Raw genomic sequence first — 26,324 nt, 5'->3', positions numbered from 1 at the left:
TTTCAATTAGTTCCACAGTGCAATTATAAAGAAAATGCCTTACATGTTAATAATCAATGTAACAATTATTGATATTTCTGTTTAATTCAGTTTCACTTGACGTAAATTAGCCAGACCTGTCTACAGAGGCCACTAAATGGAGCAGAGAAAAATGGCCATTATAGGCAGGTCACCTATATAGATGGGGAGGTTCTATTACTATGAATTATATTACATAGGGAACCAAAAAAGTGGTCCTTATAGACAGGTAGCTTGTATAAAGATGGTCCTTAAGACAGGTTGAAGTGTATCTAATATGAAAAAAGGTTTCCGAGCTAGTTCAGATGTTCATAAATGATATTCACATGGGTAAACCATATTTTTACTTGTCATTACCAAGTAATACATCTTATGAAACTGGATATTACTATTATTTGTTGAAATGTTTGCTGTTTATGATATCAAATTGTTTGGGTTTTTTTCTTGTTTTCATTTTTTGATAATGTTATGTCATAGAGAGAAAATTTGTTAAATAACATTGTCATACCCTGAATTACAAAACGGATGATTTGGCAATTATTTCATCTACCAGTATTTATCATGGCAATAAATGAAAGATTAGAAAAATTATTCAAATCATTAATACAAATGAAATTAGATATTTTTTGTAATTAACATACACATACACAATCATTAACAACAGACGTAAGCTAATTTTCATTGTCTTTATCATTAATGACACTGTCATGTTTAGTGGTAAAAACAGAAATCGATACACATAATACCAAGGATGTTTTTAACCAGTCATTACTGAGATTCAACATAGAAAGCTTTATGTTTTTGTACAGAAGTGTCTCCTCCTAATTCAATGGTGATTTGCTTCTAATTCACCTCAACAATGTCATAACTATTTCATAACTGAATTTGTATTTCTGAAAATATCTTAATGTTTCTGAATATCACAATAAAATTGATAATTATCTGAAACCATTTTGAAAGTTTTAAGTTTAAAAGTTCCCTGGATTCATTAAAATATTCATTATTTCCTGACACTCTGTTAATACTTTACACACATGATCAGCATTCCTTTATCACATATTCCATCTATATCACCAGGTCAAAGGTCAGCCCACATTCGTTGAGTATTCTTTTTTTCTAGCATAAAAGTTATATTACAATACCCTTCTTTGAGCAAAACTCCTGAAACCTGTGTTGTTCTAACTCAGTCATGGCTTTATTAAGAGCATAAATCTGAAAAGAGGAATAGAATAACAAAATTGTTTAAACAAAACAATATACGTGTCTATATACATAATGTAAATTTCATATCAGCTGACATCCAGTTTCACAAACATTTTAACTAAAGAAATTTTTCTCAACATAGAATTCTAGTCAGGAAAACGGAATTGAAAATATAATAAAATTTTGAGAATGAACTTATGTAAGAATAACTCAAAGTCATTTATCAAATAAATTAGTAAATCAAATGTTTTATTTACTAAAATTTGATAAATTAGATATGTCTTACTAGACAAATAAGATATCTTATATAATTATGTTATGAAAGTACAATATATTTGCTCCATGATTGAATGACAACCTGACTTACCACATGTAATGCTAATTTATTTATACATGTATTTACAGTGTTGTATATAATGTATGGTACAATTCAGGTTTACAGATTTATACAAAGCACTCTGAAATTCTTTTGGGAAAAGGTGATTTTGATAGGTGTTGGGTGTATTGAGATTAAGATTAAGTAATTAGAATTAATAGACACTTTTGATACTAAATAATGAAATTTCCATCATTACCAAACACAATGTATTTAATCTATTGAATTAAACTATTAATCTTTTATGTACCTCATTCCTCTGTTTCATTTTTAATTCCTTCTCTCTATCCTTCATCTGAAGTTTTTCCTGTCTTGCCTTTTCTTCTTTCTGTTTCTCAATTCTTTTGCTTGCTTCTTTTTCTAGCACCTGTAATTTTAACTTGACAGCCCTTTGTGCCTGTGTATGATATAAATCATAATCAAATATTCCAATTTGTCTTTATCAATTATATACATCAGCTGATTATGGTCTTGCCGATTTCATGTGTAAATATCATCTATGATATTTATAACTTAAGACTTTTGTGATATCAATAATGTCACTTGTGGAGCCTCCAATAACACAAGGATATTGCATTTGTGGTAATTATAATTGACTTAATGGATTAAATGGAATGTGATGCTGGTTATTTGTGATAATGACACAGAAAACATAAGTAATTATCATTATTATGTATCTTGTTAATATTTTACTAATAAATCAACAATCTCTTGTCTAAGGTTTGACAACTGAAATAGTTAATATTCAAGAAAATTTACAGAATCATCCTCTTACATCCAGAGAGCAAAATATTAAACGTTTAGAATGTGACTCTCTGGTTGGTTTTTTTCTTTACGAAAATCCTGAAAATTTTTATCCAAATAAAGAACCAGCTATATATATAGTATTTTCAGCTCCTGATGCTAAATTATCCAGAATTTCAGATCAGTCTTCAAACTTACCCTGATATCATTCATACTTGGCACATATTCCACTTTTTTCAGCTGATCTGAAAGATAAAAGGGTCATTTTGAACTTAACAAAAAGATAAGTTTAAATTCACCAATGATATCAATGATATGCAAAATGAATATTACATGAATTTTTATACGCCCTGACATTTGTTGAATGAAATAATAGCATATTTTTCAAACTGGGAAAAAAATATATACATTTATAGATATCAAATATCATTTTAAAAAAAGGTTTGCTTTTGTTTCACTACAAACACATAGAAGTCATTTACCTTTGGTAAACATGTAACGGATAATTTGAAAAGATTAAAAACAGATTATAAATATCCAAAACCTCAGAAAGTCATTGTATATCAATGAAATATTTGAAAATTTAACTTTATAAAGAGATTATCTTTTCTTCCATTAAAAATGACTAATTAACACATTGTGTTTGACAATATTTGCTCCCAAGATTTATTCTTAATTAAGTAACCCCTTTTTTCTGTTCAGAAGAGCAATGTTGTGAAGCAAAAAAAAAAAAAAATGGTACTTAATTGACAACTGAATTCTAGAACAAGAAAACAGGTAATATGTATACAGGGATAATTTCACCCCAGGTTATTTTTGCCCTAGTACCAGGTACTATCATAAATGAATTTGCCTCTGGCTCATTTCACCTTTGAGGATTATATAATGGGATATACCGGTACATTTGTGACAAATTTTTGCCCTAATCTTAAATTTGCCCTCACTGTTTGTGAATGGAAAGGGCAAAAATTAAATGGGGCACAGATTTCATGGCATACAATATCTTATGCCCAGGAGTGATCTACAAACTTTGCTGTGTTGTTTTAAACACTTGCCCATTTCATTGAACAATTCCTTTTGTGGCAAGTTGCACGAAAAATCATACTCTCTTATCAAATAATCAATGTGTGTTGAGATCTGTCAAAGTTAGCCCCCAGTTTACATAGGGTTATAATTGAAAATCTTGGTGAAAGGTTGTTTTGTTTCTAAACTAGAGTGGAGAGGAATTGTATTGGTGATAAAAGCAGAATCATTTTCAGTGGAGAATTTAAGGGACTAAATACAGAATTGTACCCAACTCTGATCAACTTTAATCAATATTTCTCTCACAAAACTAATTCAAAGTCAATCCATCAGTATTACTGCTCTAGAAAATTACAAGCAAATGTTATTTCAAAGTCTTATACGAACACACCCTGATTTGGAGTAAAACAAATCTGAATTTAAGGACCATTTTATTTCATGTTAAACAGAATAAGCTACATTGTATTTCCAATAGAAATACGGCAATATTATGTGTTTTTGATGAGTTTTTTTTTTTTGGAAAAAGAGATTTCTTAAATCACAATATACATGTACATTTCAATCCTCTTTATTTCCTTTTAGCTTCAACAAATCAGGCACTTACTGGCATCACTGATGTCTAGGTCAATGTTTGTCTCGTAGCTGTATCTGATTCTAAATTTGTCTGGTGTACGATCTTCAGAAAGTTTTCTAATTTAAGATTTTAAAATATTTAGCAAAATTAATATTAATGAATTCTTTTATTGCAAATAAATATGTAGAAATTACACCACAGATTTTAAGATTAGAATTAAAAGATGTGAGACGAAATTTGTTTTAAATTTTATAATTGTATTTATTTTGAAGTTTTGAGTGAAATCTAACTTTCCTTATTATCTTCATGAACCCAAAACACATTTTTTTCCCAATGCGACCATGATATACTTTCAGTGTATCATAAATTTCACTAAAGTTTAGATACATACATATATATATATTTATCTTACCTGGTGATACAATAGTGTTTGCCTTAGAGGCAACATTTACCAAAGTTACACGGGATTGTTCCGATACTTTCGGTAAATGTACATTTGTGACTCCTGGTGAAGCACTTCCATTAAATTTGATACCTCCGTTTCCCATGGTATAATACATTTTTAATTGAGTTAAAAAACTTTCGTCATATGTGTGAATTTTTTTTATGTTTAAGTCAATTATTTCATATTTATGAGAAGAATTAATGTTTCCCTCACAGACGGTTCCTTAAATTTCTTCTGTTTTTTAATTTTATGAAGTAAATTGATGTTGAGCGATAAGCCTGAATACCCAAACTTTTATTGATAATTATGAATGTTTTACTCCCAATAAACTTAAATAATGCCACTTTAACAAGTATTATTTAAAACATTTTCTTTTCAATATGATTAGTTCACATTAACATGAAATCTGAATTATGAGATCTCAAAAATCCAATTTCTTTGATATTTGTGTAATTTTCTCTCAGAATGTTTTCCTATTCACTTGAAACACATGCACTTCGAAACATGTACTGAGCCATAATAATCCAGTTATTTTGAGAAAACAATAATCTCCATCCTAGATATTTCCTTCAAAATCGTCTCAGAAATTCAGATTTCATTCTACCCAGCCACTGAACCATGAAGTGGCTGGATCCTCATGGCAACAGTTTGTGCAGTAGTTGATTCACATTATGATCTATCAACTTCACTTAAATCCATTTTATGTGAATCCAGCAATACAACTCAAGTAAATTCCGATGTTTTCTCTCCTAAAATTTGTGTGGAAAAAAAATATTTAAAAAATATGCACTGAATGCCAAGTCACAAGACCAATCTCAGGTTTCCTTATTGTATGCCTATCTCCTGCTACGTCAATTTTGATGGCATTATATAACACAGGCAAGTCCACAGTGTGTTATATGGTGTTGGATTAAATGCACTAGTCCAATACTTAAAAAACAAAATCTATTGACTGTTATTCATGGAAATCTGCCAAAATCTGTTAGTTTTTCACTACCACAAGAATGAATTGTTATTCTGAAGGAGAAAAGGGAGATGATTTTTTTAAAAAGTGAGAGAACAGATTTTTTAACTAGCTGAGAAAATTTGTTTGATATCCTTAATATCAAAAAGTTACATGTTATTGCCTAATTGCATGAACATTTTTATTTTATTTCTAACTTTTTAAAGTTTTAATTAAGTTTCCCCTCCAGGGTCCTTGTAACTGAACAGTGATCCTTAGTTGAAATCCAGTGTGTATAAAAATACACCCAAAGGTTTGGATCAGAAACAAAAGCTTTCTAGTTAATCATTTATAGAAGTTGGTGGCCAACACATACACACCATATCAAGCTTCTATAGTGACTTAACTACTTAAGGATGCCACTTCATAATACCTACTGAATTGGTATCTTATATCCACTTCCAGTATATATACCTGTACTGGAAATCTTGTATGTGGGATTACATATCTTATAAACCACAAGTGTATATCCCTGAAATATTTTGATTAAACAAAAACACAACAGGCTCACAAATATATACCCAAAGCCCATATTTTCCCAAAGCCCATATTTTGACCTTTAACCTTGACCAATGTCCACAAAAATCTGATCAGGTGTAGACCTTGGTGTTAAAATGTAATTAATTTGTTTAATGATTTTACATCCACTACTGCAGTCTTTCAGCAGACAACTTGTCATGCAATGCTACAAATATCAACTACCGTTAAACCTGTTGAAGGGTTTATGGGAATTGTACTCAACGGTTTCATTTTCAAAGTGGTAAAGGGTGACCTTTGACCTTGACATTGAATAATTACCACTTGATTCTATGCAGGTTAAGACACCGGTTTGTGATGCTGTGCTGTGAATCTGAATTATATGTTTAGGTTTTCAAGATAGATATCTGGTATGAGCTTTTATTTCAAAAGTGGTCAAGGGTGACCTTTGACCTTTAGCCTTTAACCCTAATCAATGACCACCAAAATCTTAACAGGTGTAGACATTGGCAGTAAGATGCTATAGTGTGAATATGAATTAGATTGTTTCAGAGGTTTATGAGATATCTAACGTAGACAGAGTTATCATGGACGCACACAGACACAAATTGCCCCCTTACTTCACTGGGGGTGTAAAAATTAACAGTTCCTGATGCTTAGATAATAACTGGTTAAATATGTGCATCGTTATAATGGAGATGAGCAGCTGTGTAATTATTTGAAGATCTGAAGTTCCAAACTGTACAGTAACAACCAGTCATCTTTCAGAACAATGACATGTTGGAAAGGGTCATCATGCATTATGTGTCCAATCCTAATGTCACCTATCTTTCCTGTAAAAGGACAACATACAAATTCTCACTCAAAATTTAAGGGTTAGACCTGATAACAATACAAATTCTCACTTAGAATAAGGGATCAAACCTGATGACAATATACATTTTCACACAAAGTCTGGGGTCAGAAAAACAGTAAAACAGCTATGAATAAGAACTCCACTCAACAGTGACAGATATTGGTGGGCTTTATCACTAAGTAATGGGTAATAGCCATACGCATGAACAGACAGCAGAGAATTTTACAGAATAAAATCTGTGTATCTTAAAATATTGATACTAATCAAGGAATAGAGCTGACGCCGTTACTGTGATACAGGTTCAGGGTGATTGGTGCTTGGATACCTTACATGTATACTGGGTGATTCATCAGGACCCAAACCCCACAACATTCTGGGCAAAACCGGTCAACAATATGAATATAATAAGAATCGACTTACTTTGAGCTTGTTGTGATTGATATCCCACATAGCTAAAATATTGATGAACCAATCTGCTTTCTATAATGTCAAGTAATAATTCCCAAACAACTTTGCTCCTTGCTTCAACTGTAAACTTATTCTTTTCTTATAAATCATTGCCAGGTTGAAAAAAAAAAAAAAAAACAAGAAGATTTTTACCCAATGAGATGATAAAGTATTCATTTAGGTTATGTCATGTATGGTCATATCAATAACTGTAAACAATATACAGTATATCTAAGTGGTATTCTTGTTGATAGTACAGCACTGAAATGTAACTGCTTTCATTGCAGATTCTGTATATTGTTTTCTATAACAGTAATAATTGATGTGTGGATCTGTCATCGCAGTAACTTGTAAAGAGAGCTGAAATTTGATTGAGGTGGAACATGCCATGACACCAATTTAGATAGCATAAGATTTTCTGTCTCTTATGTCTAGCAATAGTATACATGTTTAGCTATTTAGTCAATTCAATTTGTGTGTGTTTTTTTTTTTTTTTTTTTTGAGACCCTGGGGAAAATACGTTGTGTATGTGTGACCTTTTGTCTCCTCTACCATAGCAATAATATTAGAGTGAGGAACTATAAAGCATCAGACATGAACACTTTAACATCTAGAGACCCAAATACTAATTCCACAGAGTGGGTGTGGTTTGATAGAAGAGTTCATAGCAAGAGTTAATTCTTTACTTCATGCCAGGCAATTTCACACAACAAAATAAAGTGATATATATCAGTGTTACATCAACAGAAACTCAAGTGAACCCTTAATTATCTAGACACCTCAATTCCTTGCTTACTTGTAAATCATCTACTTATAATTCGCCCGGACTGGAGAGTTTGGACATATAACTGGTGATACAGAGTCACACCTATCATAACACAGGCAGATCTGGTTGTTGTATCATCAGTCAAATTGATACCAATATACGGTACATTTCATTAGCTAAAAGTTTTTCTAGATCAGAATTCAAATTTCCAGACTGAGAAGTATAAGCAATGTTGTGGAAATCTGTTCCCTTACATCTCCATCTTGGCTGTGAGTTTCCTGGTACCATCAGTGTTTGATCATCCCAGGTTCAGTGTGGTATTACTGTGTTCAACTCTCTGTGCTGCATAAAATACTTTGCTATAACCTTACAGACCCAGTGTAGCAGATGGTATTGTAGTAAAGTGAAGCAGCTATATATTTTTTTTCAGTTGATGTTTTTTGCTTAATTTTTTATCAGTTTACATAATTATGTGACTCAATACCATATAAAAAAATAATTAAATCAAGGGTCAGAATATTGATGGTGGGGAGAGTGGCCTCACTACACTATCACCATAGTAACGTGAAGCATTTCACTATTTTCTTACTGATAAACTTTTTTTATCATAAAAAAAAATACTCTGATTCATTCATTTAAACATGTATATAACAAAAACTATATCTGGGGTGGTAAAATTGAAGTTGGGGTAGAGTGTTATCTGTTATATCATGGTCAAGCGAATCATTTCACTATTTTCTATTTAATTAACTAATCATAGTTGTATCATACTGACCTGGTGTTGGTGTTGCAGGAGGTGCACAAGGGTATTCCATTCCACAGTCCTTCATTGTACCAGAATGTTTCTCAGACAAATACACCTTGGTAATTTTGGCAATTTCATTTACAGATGTCTGATAATAAGTTACACGATTTTCATTGTGTAGACATGACTTTGGAGTACTAAGTAAATCACTAGTAGCAGACATGTGTACGCTTGGTTCTTGATTGGAGCTTTGTTGCACTAAATTATTTATTGTCATTTGAGGCAATCTATTTTGAGAAGTTTGGGAATCAGTTCCCCCTCTTCTTGATCCTCCTGATGATTTGCTGAAAGACTTTAACGCTTCAATCTGAGCAATTTTCGGTCTCAATATTTCTGACATAGCACCAGACCTGTGAGTTTGTTTTGATGATGAATTTACAACATGGTCATGTTTGACTAAGGTGATAGGTTTACTTTGAGCTTGTAGAACATTTGATAAATTTGATAATACTCCATCATTCATGGAAGATTTGTTACTTGTTTCCTTTTCTGATTTTACTTTTGTTGCTTGTGGTATCTTCATTTTACCCTGTTGATAAAGTCTATTGCTAGCCTGTAATTTGATTTTCATCTTTGTACTCATTGAAGACTTGGATCTCTTTTTGTTCTTTTTACCTGAAATGAAGATATTTATTTGTATACTAAGAAATTGCTTGTTTCTACATGTAAGACATTGAAAAACTAAATAATAAATAATGTAAACATCATGTTTTCCAATCCAGGATCCTTATAGCAGTCACTTACAGAGAACAGGCAATTTCTCTAACACTACATTACTGTTTAAAAAAATAAATTTAATAAGTTTATTTTCATTGATTTTTGTGAACAGTTAAAATTATGAAAAGTGAATTTCATGTGCTTTATTTAGCCACAGTATCAATTGTTCACAAAAGTGCTGAAACTTGTGCTCCAGGAAAATTAATCTTTTCGTAATAATTTGTAGAGTATGAAAACTTGCAAGCCAGGCATGTCACATCTAGTTGATCAATAGAAATGTCATGATATGTAACAATGAAATTATACACACCTTTTTTGGTTGATGATTTACTGGGCACATTCACAATTATATCTGGTTCCTGCATATAGGGATTTCCTTTTAAAGGAAAGGTGTCTTCAACATCGTCTTTATCTTCATTTTGATCATCATTGTCTTCATCTTTATCGTCTTCATCTGAATTGCCTGAAGGGCAAGTACGATTAACTGTTTCATCAGTTAAACCGATGTTACTTCTAGTTGATGCAGAGGTTTTACATCTTGCCAAATCTGTGAATTCATGATCAAGACCTGGCTGTTTGATATCTTTGGGTGTGTTTATCCGTTGTCTTGACAATGGTCTCCGGTTAGCATCCGAGGTTAACAGTGAATGAATATCAGCAACATCTAATGCTCGACTGTCCTGGATCTGTGATAGTGATTGTTTTGCAGCGATAATACCGTTTCTAGACGATGATCTTTCTGAATAAATAAATGGTTGTGAGTGACTCTGTGTTGCTTTAGAGCCGGAATGGAGACCAGCAATGATCCCATTCTGATGAGATTCTTGGACAACGATTGTATCGTTGATGTCAAATAAATGATTTCTTGCAGAAATTGTAGAATAAGCTGATGTTGGTTTGCTATTAGAACCAGTATGTGTTAGTCTTATAACAGCAGGGGCAGCACCGTCCATGTACATGGGGACACGCCCCCCTAGAGAACTCCCAACAACATCTGAATCATTTCCTGGGGATGCTGGAACAGTCTTTCGAAAAGGAAAATCATGGAACTTCCCCTTCGTTAGGACTGATTGTGCAGTCATTCTTAATTCTATGGTGGAGTCCTACAAACATATCATGCTTCTAATCTCCCAGGTAGTCTCCTGAGTAAGAAAATGCCCCACAGTTGTCTGCAAGGGGCTTGTCGAATTTATTTACACCGCCATTTCGCTTCACATTTACCATAGCAACCGAACAGATCAACATTCGGACTACCTCGGATGTTTTCATTGATTTTTTATTACGCTTAACGCACATGCCCACTGAACAGGATATCGCACGCCGAACTTCCGGTCAAAATCCACATGGTGTATCGTGAAAGAAAACAACCTAGAGATGAGACCGCTAACAGACGAAGAGACGAAAATCTTTTTCGAAAAACTTTCAAAATAGTAAGTAAAGCGATATAACAACTTATGAATTCAGATGTTGTCGGCGTGTGAAAACCGAATTGTATCAAATATACATATCACTGAATGCAGAGACGTATATAACACAAGTAACGGAGCAGAAAAATCATAACTACAATAATTCTAGTAACTGTTTAACTAAGTCTAGAAAAAGATAGTTGAGGACTGTAATTACTTTAGAATCGATATGTATAATCATAAATAGAATAAACTAATATACCAGACCAAGTGTCGTGTGCTTAAAGTACAAACTCCTTAAAAAAACAGGCTGGACAAATTCTGAAAAAATCCAGAGATGCTGTACAAGAATAATGGAAGTCTCACTAATATTTATCACGCGTAGAAAGTCAGGAGTCCGACGAAGAGGACCTTTACGGATGTGTTCTGAAAATTAACCTTAAGTTATAGGCATATTTTACAAACTGAGACTTCTTGACTTTAACGGTTGAAGTGACATAACTCTTACAACGAAAAAAACACACCTGACACGTACAGCAGTTTCATGAAATGCACAAGTACTTGTGAACTCGAATTCAGTAATACTTATGAATAAACCACACTTAGTTTTTATATGGCTAGTGTGTGGTTTATTTCCAAGTGCTGTTAAAATCGAGTACCTGTGAGGGAAGGAGGTAATGGCTCAGGAAACTTGGAAAACTTTTTCATCTTGTGCACAATTTCTTTCTTGTCATACTTCATTTCCAACAAACATCATTAATAGAAGTCTCTTAAAGGCTCGAAACAAACATCATTTTATAACAGATCTGTTACTTTTGAATCAATATTAATAGCAAATTATACCACTTCTTTCAATATATTTTTTCTGTCTGTTTCAGCATTGGTGAAAATATTAAGCTGTTACTAGATCGTCCCGATGGGTCTTATTGTTTTAGGTTACACAGAGACAGGGTTTTCTATGTCAGGTAATGTTGAAACAAAGTACAGCAAAATAAAAGTACAAAACATTTTTGAAAATTTTTAATTTGACCTGAAGTATAAAGATAATTGGTGGAGACAGTGTTTACACATGATATATTATTTTCAATGCATTTCCACCCTTATATCATCACTGATAGCAAGCTATAGGATGATTCTCTTTTAGGTGTAAAAGTAGAAAATTTATAGCGTAGCATGTTTCTGTCATTTGAATGGTCTGTCGTTTGAACAAATGAATGTACATTTAAAAAATCATTGTATTATAGATCTACATGTATACAAAACATGATGGAAATGATCAATGAAAAATTAATATTATCCTGTTATTGTCTACAGAGAAGACATGATGAAACATGCTGGGAATGTTTCAAGGAAAAACCTCATAAGTTTTGGATCATGCTTCGGACGATTCTCCAAAGGTGGAAAATTCAGATTGCATATTACTGCTCTGGATTTTCTTGCTCCCTATGCTAAGGTAGGAATTTAATCAGTTGTTCTTATTTCTCTTATTTAAGCTTGTGAAAGATTGAAAAATATTTAAAGGCTGTTAAATGAGTTTTCATTCAAATGAGATTTGATAAAATGAGCTTTAGAGGTTGATATATGTATAAGCGTTGGCAAATAAGAATTGATACTTCAAGATGTATGCCATAAATCTAATATGAAATGAATGCAAATTTAAGTTCTTTATATTCTCAGAAAAAGTACATTTTTGACATGTTATAAATTGAAAATGTGGGGACCTAAAGCAAATGAAGGCAGCCATTTTGTTTCATCATTTTCAGTTCATGATGTAACATCATTGTCCATATTTTGACATCAAGGTCCATTTCTTTCTGAAACAGCCTTTGTAAAATTCCGAATATCTCTTTTCATTTGATGTTTTGGCTTGTAAGTACGAAATCAAACTTTAATGTGTCAAGGCATTAGTTTACCTCATAACACAGTCAATAGCAGTGCACAGTTGCAATCCCTTTGTCCTGTAGCAACCTTTGTTGAAATGTGTGAAATTCTGACACGAGATAGATACTTGTACAGTACATGCAAGTAGTTAGATTTACAAAGCTGTGATTCATAAAGTTAGTAATACATGATATAGATATATGTAGAATTGAAATTTGGGACAGCACAAAAAATTTTATACATGAAAAATTTTAATCATTGAGGTTTGATTCATGGTAGCTTGAATGTAGTTGCAACAGAGTATTGCTAGACCTGTAAACATTATTTGTTTTAGTTCTTAAAAACAATTTCACACAATCTATTACATTCTTGAAATTCAAAACAAACTTTTAGCAAGTTTTTGGAGTGAAAATAAGATAGATTTATCAAAGTTACCATATACAAATGTTCTTTATGATATTTTACAAAAGTTTAGAAGGACTTACTCATAATATTGATATTTATTAACTTCACTATGTGGGCTGAAGCCTCCCTGAGTTACTAAGATAAACATGTAGATTTTAAATCCTTTTAATTTACTCATATTCTTAGGTAATCTTTTATTTATTTTTTTGTCCAAGACTACAATAATGATACATGGTATGTAACAAGATTTTTGTTTCTCTGACAGTACAAGGTTTGGGTTAAGCCGAGTGCAGAGCAGCAGTTTGTCTATGGCCATCATGTAATGAAGTCAGGCCTCGGCAGAATCACAGAAAACACACCACAGTACCAAGGTGTTGTTGTATACAACATGAATGATCTTCCATTGGTAAGATATTAAGATCTTTGATTCTTGTCGTTGGGTATGACTTTCTTGATTTGAACTATCATCATGTCTTTTCTATCAGTAATTTGCTTGTATCCAAAATTTCTGACTTTATTTTACATAGGTTTACTTGTTGTCACTTACTAGTGAAGTCGGTGATGATTTCTGAGATTTAATTTTGCTGTTTTGTGTCATTAAAGATTATATGAAACCAAATAAAAACCAGAATATGTATATGGTATGTCAGTATGTATGCAGGCTTTTTTCTCTGGTTTAGGATGGGACCTCTTTTTTTTTCGAAAATGAAATAATTTCATTTGCGAACAGGTCCCATATTCAATCCTTAAGAGTCCTTATAAAAGGTCCCAACATGGAAAGCAATATAAAGATATACTCTCCTTATATTGTTAAACGGGAAATAGCAATGAAAATTTCATTATGGTAAACAAGTTATACCAGGAATAATCGCATAGCATTAACCATACAAACATAAAAACCTATGGACTTATAGTCTAACAGTGTAATTTGGTTTTGTTTGTAGGGCTTTGGAGTGGCAGCCAAGTCAACCCAGGAATGTCGACACACAGATCCCATGACATTAGTTGCATTTCATCAAGCAGATGTTGGAGAATTCATTAGAAATGAAGATGCTTTAGTATAACGTTACTTAAGGGAAGGGGGTTGGGTTATATTTACATTTCACAGACATTATGCATATATAGATGTACACCAGACTGATAATAATGTTTCACTTGTAAACAGATTAAAAATGTTTCTTAGTCGTTGCATTAAATACATAACATTTGTTGATATTCAAATTCATTTCACTGAATGATTTGATGAAGTTGCCATTAAAAGTTTTTCTGAAATTTTAATTGTTGTTGGACTTTAATAGTTTTAAATCCTTCTTCTTTTGTTCAAACAAATGTATTTTGTTTCATTGATCTGATCTAAATATTCAACATGTAGGACTAAAGCAACAGAAAACATATGAAATTTTAGAAAGACTTCTGAAATGTTTCATGATAAATATTGATAACAAACTTCCACTTTGAAAGTCCAAAATGGCAGCATGTCAGTCATATTGTTTCTCCCAATTGTTTTGATATTGTTTATGCATATCTTGTGTGCAAAGGGAACCTACATGGTACTTATGGAGTTTTGAAGAGGTCTGTAAAGAAGTTTCTATGTATAATTGATAGCTTAACTTGTGTTGTTCGGAAAAAAATGTTTGAGTGATTTTGAGAGAAATCCAACATGATTACCTATTGGCAGTTTGTTCTCCAACTGATCTAAAAAATTTGCAGTTGCATTTAGGGCCCATTGAAAACCTACATGTACATTTGAGAAAGATACAAAAAAACTCTGAAAAAAAAGAAACAGCAAACTTCATCCGAAGATAGCTGGATGATGGCTTTTGTTTATATGATGAATATCAAATTGAAAAAGTACATCTATGATGGAAGCTAGGAAATGTGAAGCTTGAAAAAGTTCAAACTCTTCTTTTCAAACAAGGGATAATTTGTTAATGAAGTTAAGTAAAATAGAGATCATACAGAAGCAGCTCACCATCTGATAATGCAGGGTTATAATTAAATAGTCCCAAGTATGTAGACTGCAGAACTTTATAGATGTCCTCATTTCTGTAAATCAAGTAACAAACCCAATTGATGTTTCGATTTTCAAGACTTGATGTGACTTTCTGCAATAGCTGGTTGCAATCTAGATCTGCCAGCGAGGTGAACCTTTTTATCCCCTAGTGCTGAATGTTGGGAGGGGATATAGGAGGTTTTAGTACGTACCACTTGTCATTGTTGGTGCTGTACCAGCTTCTTTGTGATGGATGTCAATCAAATTTCACACAGTAAGGGCTATCATATCTTCTACAGCATCAAATTTCAGGGTTTAAAGGCCAAGGCCACCACTGCTATTTTCATAAAACATTTTCATTGCTCTAGCAGCTTCATTTCATCATGGATTTTGATCAACTTCATATTCATATTCCAAAGTTGTAGGGTCAAGGTCACTCTATTTCAAAAGTAGAACTATCAGGAAATCCGTTCTTTTTTTTTTAACTCATCTGACCCAAACAGTAAAGTTGACCTATAACTATTGTGCATCATCTTTGATCATCTGCTGTACACTGTCCATAAACTTTTCCTTTAAAACTCCCTCTTAAGACCTCAGCAGATTTCAACCAAATTTGGTCTGAGACATCAGTTTTGACCCCTAAGGAACTGGAGGCGTGGCCCCAAATGGGAAAATTAGTCAATAGTTTTGCTAGAAAAATTACTCTTCGTTAAGCCCTGAATGGATTTAAACAAAATGTGGTACAAAACATTATTGCCAATGGAGAATCATTTCTTAAATTCAGAAAGCTTATTTGACCCCAAGGGACTTTGGGGCAGGCCTTAAAAGGGGAAGTTAAACAATATTTGCTCTGAATCACTACTTCTGGTTAGCTTTCAACAAAATTTGGCCTGAAACATTATCAGGGAGTGGCAATGATATGGCATGAAGTGATCCTTCACATGATTGTGCGACTGTTTTCATGAACAGATCCTACCATTTATGAATTTCTGATACTTTCAAGGAATGATCAAAATTTCAATTCATCCGACTTGTCAGACGATCATCAGCAAATTCTGTGGTTTGTCCATCCATTCAGCGATTGTCCAATGACAATGACGGGTCATGGCATTCTTGTATTTTTTCTTTGCAATTTCAAATCCAAAAAAAGAATCGGTCTTCACTGTACAAGGTCAAGGATCCTGCAGTACTAATATTAAACTAAGAAAAACATATATCACCTCATGGACTTTCTGGATATCTGTTCATGATAGACTATGCAGTACAAGCTCCTTTATGTTTTCATTGCTGATAAGAAAACTTCAATATACTTTTGAGCTCCTTTTGACCTTCCTTATTGATAGAATATGACCCTTGGTCTAATATGGTTAAATGTTGCTGTTTTTAACTGTCGGCACATTTGAATCCTCCTGTGGCCCACAATTGATATGTATTGGTTTGTATGTTGGGTGTATTGCCTGAAAATCTAGGTCATTCTGAGGTGGGCTCTGTGTGGTAGCTGGTGGCTATATTACTGAACAACATACAGGAGGCCCATTGTATGCCAGAGCAATATTAGTATACAGATTCTTGCCATAGGGGCAACCATAACAGCAAAGACCAGTCTGTTTCTTTGCTTTCTGTGATAAACAAACCAGCAAGGGTCGGGAGTGTTTAATCAATACCTCAGATCTTCGCCCGAAATAACTCACCATCTGAGCTACCACAGCCCCATGTGCAATGTTACCAATATAACCTTGGGATATCGTAGTTCACTAAATATGACTTTAAAGTAATTTTGTACCACCATTATTATCCATTTCTATGTATTCATACTAGTTCAGGCAAAAAATACAAGAGAAGACAGTAATAGTGTCAATTTTAATTGTCAGATTACCACAGACTTACGGTACTTCTCTATACATGTACAAATTCTTAATGAGTAAAATGTTTACAATGCTTTGAGTTCTTGATTGATTCTTATCTCTTTCAATTAAAAATGGAAAGGAAAAAAGCCAGTTTTGAATGAAAATTTTCATGGCTGCCATGCAAAAATAATTGATTACAGACAAAAAGATACTTATCTATATGAAAGTCACTTTCATAAAAAAAACCTTACAAAACAGAAGAGTAAACAATTTCGTTCCTATTAGTGTATTATTTAATATAAAATCTGATACCAATATATTGAAGATCATTAAGCAGAAAAGGTGTCGCTTAAATCAAGAGTAAAGCCATATGTGCTTCCAACAGAAATGCAACGACTCATTCTAACAGCAATTGCGAAATGAGAGAGGCAAAAATCAGAGACAGGTTTGGCACAATCAACTTTCCATTTAACATTTGTAAGCAAGATGTCCAAAAACAAGCGGATATTTAGTCTGCGATATACATACATGTACTGTTTTTTTTTTGGAAGTCTGTAAGTCAAACTCTTCTCAACTCCTGTGTCATTTGTTGTATACAAGAATAAGCGGTATTGCAATAACATTAAATAAAAGTTACAAATCGGCAACTGGCAGAAAAAAAAAGTATATACAATATGTTGCTTTCTACATACACATAATATTATCTAACAATTGAAATATATACAATAGACTCCACATCAAGTGAACAATAGGACTTTACTTGTTGTACTACTTAAGAAGGAAAATGCAAATTATGAAGAATATTGTGACCACCTCTTTGACACCAATTTTATTAAGTTAAATAACTCCAAAACTCAAACTTTCTGCCAGAAAAAAAATAACAATATAACAGGTGCTTTATGCAGTGTGAGTACACATATCTGTCACCACTGTTTTGTTGAAAGTACCATTTTAAAATAAAGATTGTAATTTTGTACATAATTTTGTCAATTAAACCAGATCCATACTGCAAACAGAAAATTATTTCATGGATAATCTTGAAAATTACAAGCTACAGGGGTAAAGTCTATTATTTACCTGTAAGTAAACACTGATAGTCTATATCAACATTATAAGCCAATCAAATGCCAATTCTATGTTATACACTGATCAATTTTAAAACATTGAACAATTTAAGATCATTTTACAATTAGGAAAAATAGATATCTCAATAGATACCAAATTGAAGATATGTTGAAAGCATGGGTGAAAAAGAAATGGTTACAATGGCAGGTAAACCTTGACAATCTTATTTTAAAGTCTATTCAGCTTTCTAAGTTTATACAAATGTGTGTACATTTACAATGACATATTTACAAGAATATAATTACACTGTTGTAATCCTGCATATTGACAACTTCTGTTTAGTCTTCATATAAGGGTTTTCCTGTTTATTTAATTCCAACTTAACTCCAGTAAAACACAAGGATTTAATGAGTATTAACAACGTTTTTGCAAATTTTTTTTCAGATCTATTACAACAAACTGACAATCCACTGCTGTATAAAATGAAATTTTTTTATTTCTAAATAAAAATTCATTTTAGTCTAAAATGTCAATACATCTTAACATTTTCAGAATTAATTCACTAACATTTTGGTTAATAATATTTTTTGTTAAAGTAAATTTGTTAACAGCAATTGTCTCGTCAGGAAACGCTTCACGGATAATGTATATTTGTTGAATTGTTAATATCTTTCTCTTCTAACAATACAAACATTTATGATCCCTCTATATCTGTGGTCAAAATATATTCATAAAAGTACATAAACTATTGGCCTCTCATATGACGAAGTGATTGCTTTTTTTATAAGTGGTAAAATAATTAATATGATCAAAACTTTCGACACTATATTCAAGCTAGCATAAAAGACAGGATAACGAAAGTTCTCTCCCTTGTTTGAATGTTTTACCCTTGCTTCTAAAGTAACTATTTAACTCAGAATTCAATTTTTTTTGTGAAAAAAAAAAAACAAAGATCTTAAAATAATGGCAAAATATTTTTTCCATATTTCTGAAAACATCAGAAATGAAATAAAATTAACTATTCATTATATATTTGGATATAAAATAACTTTGTTTATTTAATTTCATATTAAGCCGCTTAAATTTTCAAGACATCCTTATCTTTTAATACTTATAATAATGATACAAATTCTTCTTGCACACTCCTTTTGCACATACAATCATAACACAACACGTACGGAAGCTTTGGTCTACACATATGTAGCATATGACAGTTTTAACACTACCTATCTCCACGTGGCCAACGTCCAAAGCCAGACTTTCTCCCAAAATTTTTGGCAGCTTACTGATTTTGATGAAGCAACTCTACTAAGTTATAAATTAAATTTCAAGAATTCTTGGATCCATCATTTTTCACGTACAAAACAAAAATAAATTTTCTTTAGAATGGGTCTTACTAGTCTTACAGTCTTCAAAATTGAAAGACATTTGCAATACACACATAACAGAGATATAGCGAAAACATTTATGTAAATTTTTCTTTCTTACTCCAAAGGCAATAGAAACATTTGAAATATTCCTGTCACAGAATACAAATGATGTATAATTTTTTGTTGAGTTTGAAGATGTACAGAACAAACATGTATTGCATTTCTAATTGGTGCATTTAGAATATAAATATTGGGAAATTTTCTTTGTATTTGAGACCAGAATCAGATTTGTAGGCCAATTTTACTTAGTCAATATGAAGACATATACATACAGACTAATGTATCTGTGTGTAATAGCACTTGTCTTCACTACAGGCAAATCCTTATCGTAAGTATGTAAAATTACTGTGGAAAATTGTCTACATGTACTACCACAGGTAACACAGTGCTTGCATTTTGTAAAAGAAGAGTTGAAAAGAACGATGTCAAAAAATACTTTGTAGAACAATTTCACCATATAGTTTTAACACATTCATGTATTACTACGAATCTAGTAATATATATAATACCTGTATTTAACATGCATATATATGAATATAATGTGATTTCCAGACAAAAAATCAATACCAAATAAAATTTAATTAATAATGAAATGTCACTAACTCTTGATTTAATAGGAAAAAAGATCTTGTGACAATGAAACAGAAGAAAACACACGTCTACTTCCACAAAAACATGTAGTCTAATAATATGTTACTGTAAATGCAAACGGGGATTTTCTTAATTCTGAGAATACAATTTTATATAGGACAATCTGTTGATACACATGTAAATTGTTTAATACAAACACAGCAGTGACATATTTCAGGTAAATGTTCACACATAGAGAGTTTATCTTTTGATTGAAATGTTTCATTTTGAGAAAAAATTTGATTATTTAATACGGAGTGCCAAAAACAGGCTTTGTATTAAATACTTAACAGAAAAGACTCTTTTCTTCATGTAGAAAATTGCTGCAAAAGATTAAGTTATATTAGTCTTTAATTCCAAATACGAAGAAGTCTAAAATGGCCTTAATTGCTTCAATTTCGACTCTTGCAGTGCTTACGAAAGATAAACTTTCCTACATGTTCCGAAACAGGACAAGCCTGTTACATCTACTGAACGAACCTTCTCAAAACAACACCGTTTTTAGAAACTGTATGCTACGACATGTTGCTTGTGGTCTTTTTTCAGTCACCTCTCAGCTCCTGCAGTTGTTGTTTTTTTAGTTCAAAGTTCTGAGTGCAATTATTTCTTTGTTATGTCTATAACAGCACACACTTCTTCTTCTTTGGTGGCTCTGGGGGTTCGAGAGCTGCTAAAATAGCCTCATCAAACACATTCTTTAGTCCTTTCTGAAATAGCAAAAGCAACCACATATTACAAAGACATACCAATAGGCCATAATGAGAGTACTCATTTGGAGAGGAGACTACATCAAGTTTAGCAAAAGATTGATAATATTCCACGGGAGTCTGGGCACCAGCTACCAATAAGCTTTGAAGATATGTTATTCTGTTATGCAGTTTATAAATGTGTTGACGAGCTTTGAGTATATGTTTTTAAATGTGACATTTACCCACGAAAAAGGCAAAATAACAAATGTTCTGTGGTGTAAAACACTACTTTTCCTTAACTTCACAATTTCTAGGTAGCATTTAGAATGCTGGACACTCAAAGGGTGTTTCTCTCTCTCACCACCCCCCTCCCCGAAGTTCCATCTCCTAATTCAACAGTCTCATTCTTGTGTGCCATTTTCATCAACAGATGGTTTTGAAAAGACGATCCTTGTCATCTGGACACTTTACTAGTAGAAGTGCATTAATGCAAGTGCTTCAGGGACGTAGTTGTAATATGATAATATCCATCTACAAACAGGCATAAAAGGAAACTCTGGGTGGGGGGGCGGGGAAGGGAATCGAAATTAAAAAAAAAAAAAAACAGATCAGCATAGGTAATACAAGAAAACTGTCAAGGTAAATAATGATAAGAAGGTAAAAATCTACATTCTGATATAAAGTTTCACTAACACAAGCAATGTGCACAACTAAAACACTTTGGAACTGAATACAAATCATTCTAAATTAAGTGTCTAACATTACTGGATGAGGCGTAAATAACTCAATACTTTTAACAGGATAAAACTGAGATGGAGTATTGTTTGTTTTCTAGGTTTACGTCTCTGCATTGTACATTCCATCACTAGATATTAGCATCAACAAATCTGATACTACAGATTTGTAATAAATTTGAAAACATGGTTGTCACAGGTCAATTTTACTTCTTTGGTTATCATAACAGCAAAACAGACTGAACCATGGCTTATATAGTTATAAAGATAACAAGATGTATATAAAGAACACCTCATCTACTGAAAGAGTAGACATTAAATCTGTTTTATAAACTAATAATAAATAAATAGAAAATTGTGATTTCTTTTTAAAATATCACTTGGAAGTTTAAGGTTCATAACAATCTTAATTAACAGAAGTCCAAAAGTCACTTTCCTGATATGAACCTGTGGACTTTTTACTTTATATTTTCCTCCTGTAAACACACATATATATATATTCATGCTTCATTTCCCTCACCTGTGTTAAGGCAGAACATTCCACATATTTCACAGCTTTAAGTTCTCGGGAAAGTTTCTCTCCTTGTTCAATTGTAATAGGCTTCTGTTTATTCTTGGCTAATTTTTCTATAGTTGTAGCATCATCTCTTAAATCTAATTGTGTTCCCACCAGTAAGAAAGGAGTTTTCTGGCAATGATGTGTAATTTCTGGAACCCACTGTAAAGTAAAATATCAATAAGCTATATATGTAGGTAACCGACACTGACATTTCAAAAATGCATACATGTCCAAGTACACTATATCATTAATATTACATATTTATAGTATGATATATAATAATATAATCCCATAATTACAAATGTTTGATTATTTTGCCTCATTTTGGTTAGCATCAGAATTAGGATGGGAATTTTCAGAGGTTACATACGAAAATTTGGGAATAACTGCAGTTGGAAACTGGCACCACTGCCAATTGTCAGCCACCAAAAAACCTGTATTATAGTGCGATTTGATATACCCTGTATCAATGTTGTGAAATTATATACATTTCCCTTTCAATGTAGGTCATAAGTGACTATTTAAGTAATATCGAACTATAGAAGTGTAGTGCATGCACAAGAGCTAGTTTCAATTTCTTTTTTTTCCCTGTAATTCATTTATTTTTTGACAAGTTTTTACATATTACACAACACACAATATACAAGAGAATCCATACAAAAACATACACACACACATTCTCACACTTGTGTGCTCTTACTTGAATATGTCTTACACATATACATATATCATCATCATCATCTTTATCATCATGTACATGTATCTACTTCTTCCTGCACACAAACTCACTTATCAACATTCACACCCACTTACACTCACATAGCAAACTTACATGTACTTAACAAAATACTCCCACACACAAATACAATATCATATCACTTACACTTATAAAAGATATTTCCTCACACACACATACTCACTTATGAATAAGTTTATATATATATACAAAAACATATAAAAAACAAAACAAGAGAGAGAGAATTGGGAGGGTTATAATCATTATCAAATAAAATAGCGAAAATGGAAATTAAATAAATTTAAAGTCAGTTTGGTAAAGTCAAGGCCACTGCCATTGGGAACAGACTTCTTAGCATACATACTTTAGTTCTAAAATGGGCATCCATTTTTTCCAATTATTCTCAAAATTTGTTTTCATAATTGTGTTTTTGCTAGAAATGTTGTACTTTTGAACATGGAAATGATCCTTAATCTTATTTATAAGAGCATTTAAATCAGGAGATTTTTGTAGACATCTTGACATATAAACATAGTGTTTAATGAGAATTAAAAATTTGTTATCTACAGTGTTAGCATTAGGATGGATAATTCCAAATAAATATGTTTCTTTGTTTATCCAGAAACGAATCAGAAGAATATCATGAAGAGATTCAAATTTCTCCAATAGAGTCTGTACCTCTATACACTCCCATAGACAGTGAATGATTGTTTCTCTTTCCATATTACGCAGTGTACATAAAGGGCTAGGAATTAGATTAATGTTGAAAAGAAAGGAGTTCGTAACCAGAATGTGATGTATAATCCTTACTTGAAACCACTGTAGCTTAGAACTTTTTGTAATAGTGAACGGAATTATTAATATATTATTCCACTTCTGATCATCAAAGTCAAACTCATCACTCCATTTTCAAATACCAGTAAGGGTTGGTACTGGTTTAATAACAGAATTGTAGTAGTCTTTCGCACCTTTTTTACTTTTATGAAAAATTTCACATAGAAGTGGTATAAAAGGCTGAAATAGTCCTAACGGATGGAAGTCATGTTTTCTCAAGAAACACTTGACTGCTGTAATCAAGCCATGATACTGTAAATAGTAGGTATTGATTAAAAATTTATGAAGAAACTCATCAAAGGCGAAAAATGTCAAATGATCAGAATGGTTCCAATATCTTAATATTTGTCTGAAAAAGACAATGTTTTTCAAGGGGCACTCACAAACAAACAATAAGAGTTAATGTCTGAAAAATCCCTGATTCAATGAAATACTTAACATCTTAATTGAAATTGATTGAGACATGAACACTAATGAACACCTATTTGCTAAAAAAGATTGCTGTTTACCAAAGTTCTTCAAACAGTCATGATAAATTTGAATATGTGCAAAAAAAAAAAAAAACTGACAAGCACAGGAAATCTAGCTTTTGTTCCAAATAATATGATTTCTTTTCTTCACTCAAATACCGATCTTCATTACAAGATTACTCTCAAGTTATATGTCAAACATTAAAGTGTTTTAACAAACAGTTGCTTACCTTTTCTTTCACATTTTCAAATGATGATGGAGAGACTACTGAAAAGCACACTAGAAAGACATCTGTTTGTGGATAACTCAGAGGTCGTAGTCTGTCGTAGTCTTCCTGTCCAGCGGTATCAAACAGACCCAGGGTGTAGGGTTCTCCACCAATCATTACAGTCACTGCATAGTTATCAAACACCTGGAAAATGTGTATTGAAGGAATTTCATTAAGAATATTTTGTAACGTACAAAACTAATCTTGTATTATGCCAATTTAATCAACTTTGATCTGATTATATTTTGTCAAAAATCGAGAAAAGAAAAAAAAGTATTAAAGTTGGGGGGGGGGGGTTGCATTTGTGAAGTACTTTCAGCTTCAAAATTGGTTATTCTACAAAAACAAAGTGGGGGGAGGTATTCATGGACAGGGACTTTCTTGTGGATAAATATGGTACACAGATTGAAAACTAAGTGAGCACAGATCAACTTATGATGCAACTTTTATCGTAATACTGTATTATGCTGTTAAATGATAGTTGTTTGTAAAACATATTGTGTGCAAACCACATCCATAGGAATAGTAAAAGATCAATGATGTGATGTGAGCAGAAGTTTCATGGTCTATTTGAGTAAATATGTACTTACGGTGGGAACATATTCAGAAGGAAATTTATTTGTTGTGTAGGAGATCAGTAGGCAAGTTTTACCTACAGCTCCATCACCAACAACCACACACTTGATTGTTTGCATTATGACTTGACCAGATCCTTCAACAGCAAGTCTGAAAGACAAATATCTTAAACTGAATTACATAGATATAATGATGTCTTCAACAGCATAGGAAGTATAATATTAGTATCAATAGTTACAATTAGTTCCTGTTTGAAAAAGAACTGACTTTGACAATGGAGACACCTTTTGCTCATTATATCAAATGATATTATTGAGAGCATATTACTTTTCCGGAGACACAAAAATTCTGAAATGTGTTAGTTAAATTATACTAATTGTTTATAAATTCTTCTAGAAACAATATTTTTACAAATCGGTACTATTTTTTCCCTGCAATTTCCAACTTTATGAGTAATGGCAGTCATTGTGAATCAGAGAATGTCTGTAGCCGGGTAGACATAATATTCTCCGAATATTTGCAATGCAGCGATTCTTATCACTTGCATGCGGAAATATCAATATGCTTTTTACTTGAAAAGTGTTGAAATATATTAAACAAATGACTGGAACCTAACACATGTATGTCATTATTCTCAAAAAAGGGTGAGGCTACAGGCATCAAATTCGTATGTATAGTATTTTAAACTGTTGCTGATCTTTCTACATTCCATGAAAATAAATGCCGCCTTTGTGTTGATTTGGGAATATCAGAAATCATACAAGTAATATATCAAATATGCAATCACATCAGAATATACAAATAACAGAAATCTTCAGGTAATGTAACAAGACGGATGATATTGTCATGTCCGCCATTTTCTCGATGTCAGTTGATAAGGGGGTTCGGCTCAATGTTTGCTGGCAAGTAATGCCATATTTACAATACTTACAGACCATTCACTATTGCAAACGCTTTCAGTAGTTTCAAATAAAATAATTTATAATGAAATTCGGTCGAAATATGACATAATTTCGCATATATGTACCTTTCTGGTTCTCGATTTCCGGGGTGTTTTATCAAATGGGCTTGAACCTCCAACGGAAACTGCTGTATGCGCATGCGCGAATTGATGTAATAAGTTATTTTTAGTAGTAGTATATAAATCGCTCCGGAAGAAACACCGATCTCATTCCTTCATTCAAATGTCGGGGAAATGCCACAGACCAGGCGTTTTATAGTAACTCAATACTTCTATTTTTAGATCAACTTTGTCCGTTTATTTTTGGATAATATTACGTCCTATAAACGGAAATTACTTATTTCTTCTATAAATAACATATAGTAGACGCTAATGTAATATTGTA

At 32.3% G+C, this 26,324-nt stretch overlaps 3 protein-coding genes across 3 annotated transcripts; 1 reads left to right on the top strand and 2 right to left on the bottom strand.

The window, feature by feature from the left end:
- Positions 1-1,146: 1,146 nt before the first annotated feature.
- Positions 1,147-10,536, bottom strand: LOC132551294 (uncharacterized). Its single transcript, XM_060215421.1, has 5 exons — positions 9,765-10,536; positions 8,708-9,352; positions 2,540-2,586; positions 1,848-1,994; positions 1,147-1,230 (listed from the first exon to the last, which is right to left on the bottom strand). Exons 1-5 carry the CDS (start codon positions 10,534-10,536, stop codon positions 1,147-1,149), a joined length of 1,695 nt encoding a protein of 564 aa, XP_060071404.1.
- Positions 10,537-10,795: 259 nt separating this feature from the next.
- Positions 10,796-14,430, top strand: LOC132551304 (60S ribosome subunit biogenesis protein NIP7 homolog). The gene is made up of 5 exons (XM_060215430.1): positions 10,796-10,884; positions 11,739-11,825; positions 12,175-12,313; positions 13,412-13,552; positions 14,091-14,430. The coding sequence occupies exons 1-5, from the start codon at positions 10,829-10,831 to the stop codon at positions 14,208-14,210; spliced, it is 543 nt and encodes a 180-aa protein (XP_060071413.1). The 5' UTR covers positions 10,796-10,828; the 3' UTR covers positions 14,211-14,430.
- Positions 14,431-16,985: 2,555 nt separating this feature from the next.
- Positions 16,986-26,079, bottom strand: LOC132551309 (cdc42 homolog). The gene is made up of 5 exons (XM_060215435.1): positions 26,006-26,079; positions 24,993-25,128; positions 24,364-24,546; positions 22,055-22,252; positions 16,986-20,818 (listed from the first exon to the last, which is right to left on the bottom strand). The coding sequence occupies exons 1-5, from the start codon at positions 26,077-26,079 to the stop codon at positions 20,729-20,731; spliced, it is 681 nt and encodes a 226-aa protein (XP_060071418.1). The 3' UTR covers positions 16,986-20,728.
- Between the last annotated feature and the right edge of the window lie 245 nt (positions 26,080-26,324).

Source organism: Ylistrum balloti, unplaced genomic scaffold, assembly GCF_031769215.1.
Source record: "Ylistrum balloti isolate Yb309-2 unplaced genomic scaffold, AGI_CSIRO_Ybal_v1 Utg370192, whole genome shotgun sequence".
Classification (NCBI taxonomy): Eukaryota; Metazoa; Mollusca; class Bivalvia; order Pectinida; family Pectinidae; genus Ylistrum; species Ylistrum balloti.
The sequence above is the reverse complement of the archived record's forward strand: the minus strand, read 5'-3'. Positions and strand labels throughout refer to the sequence as shown.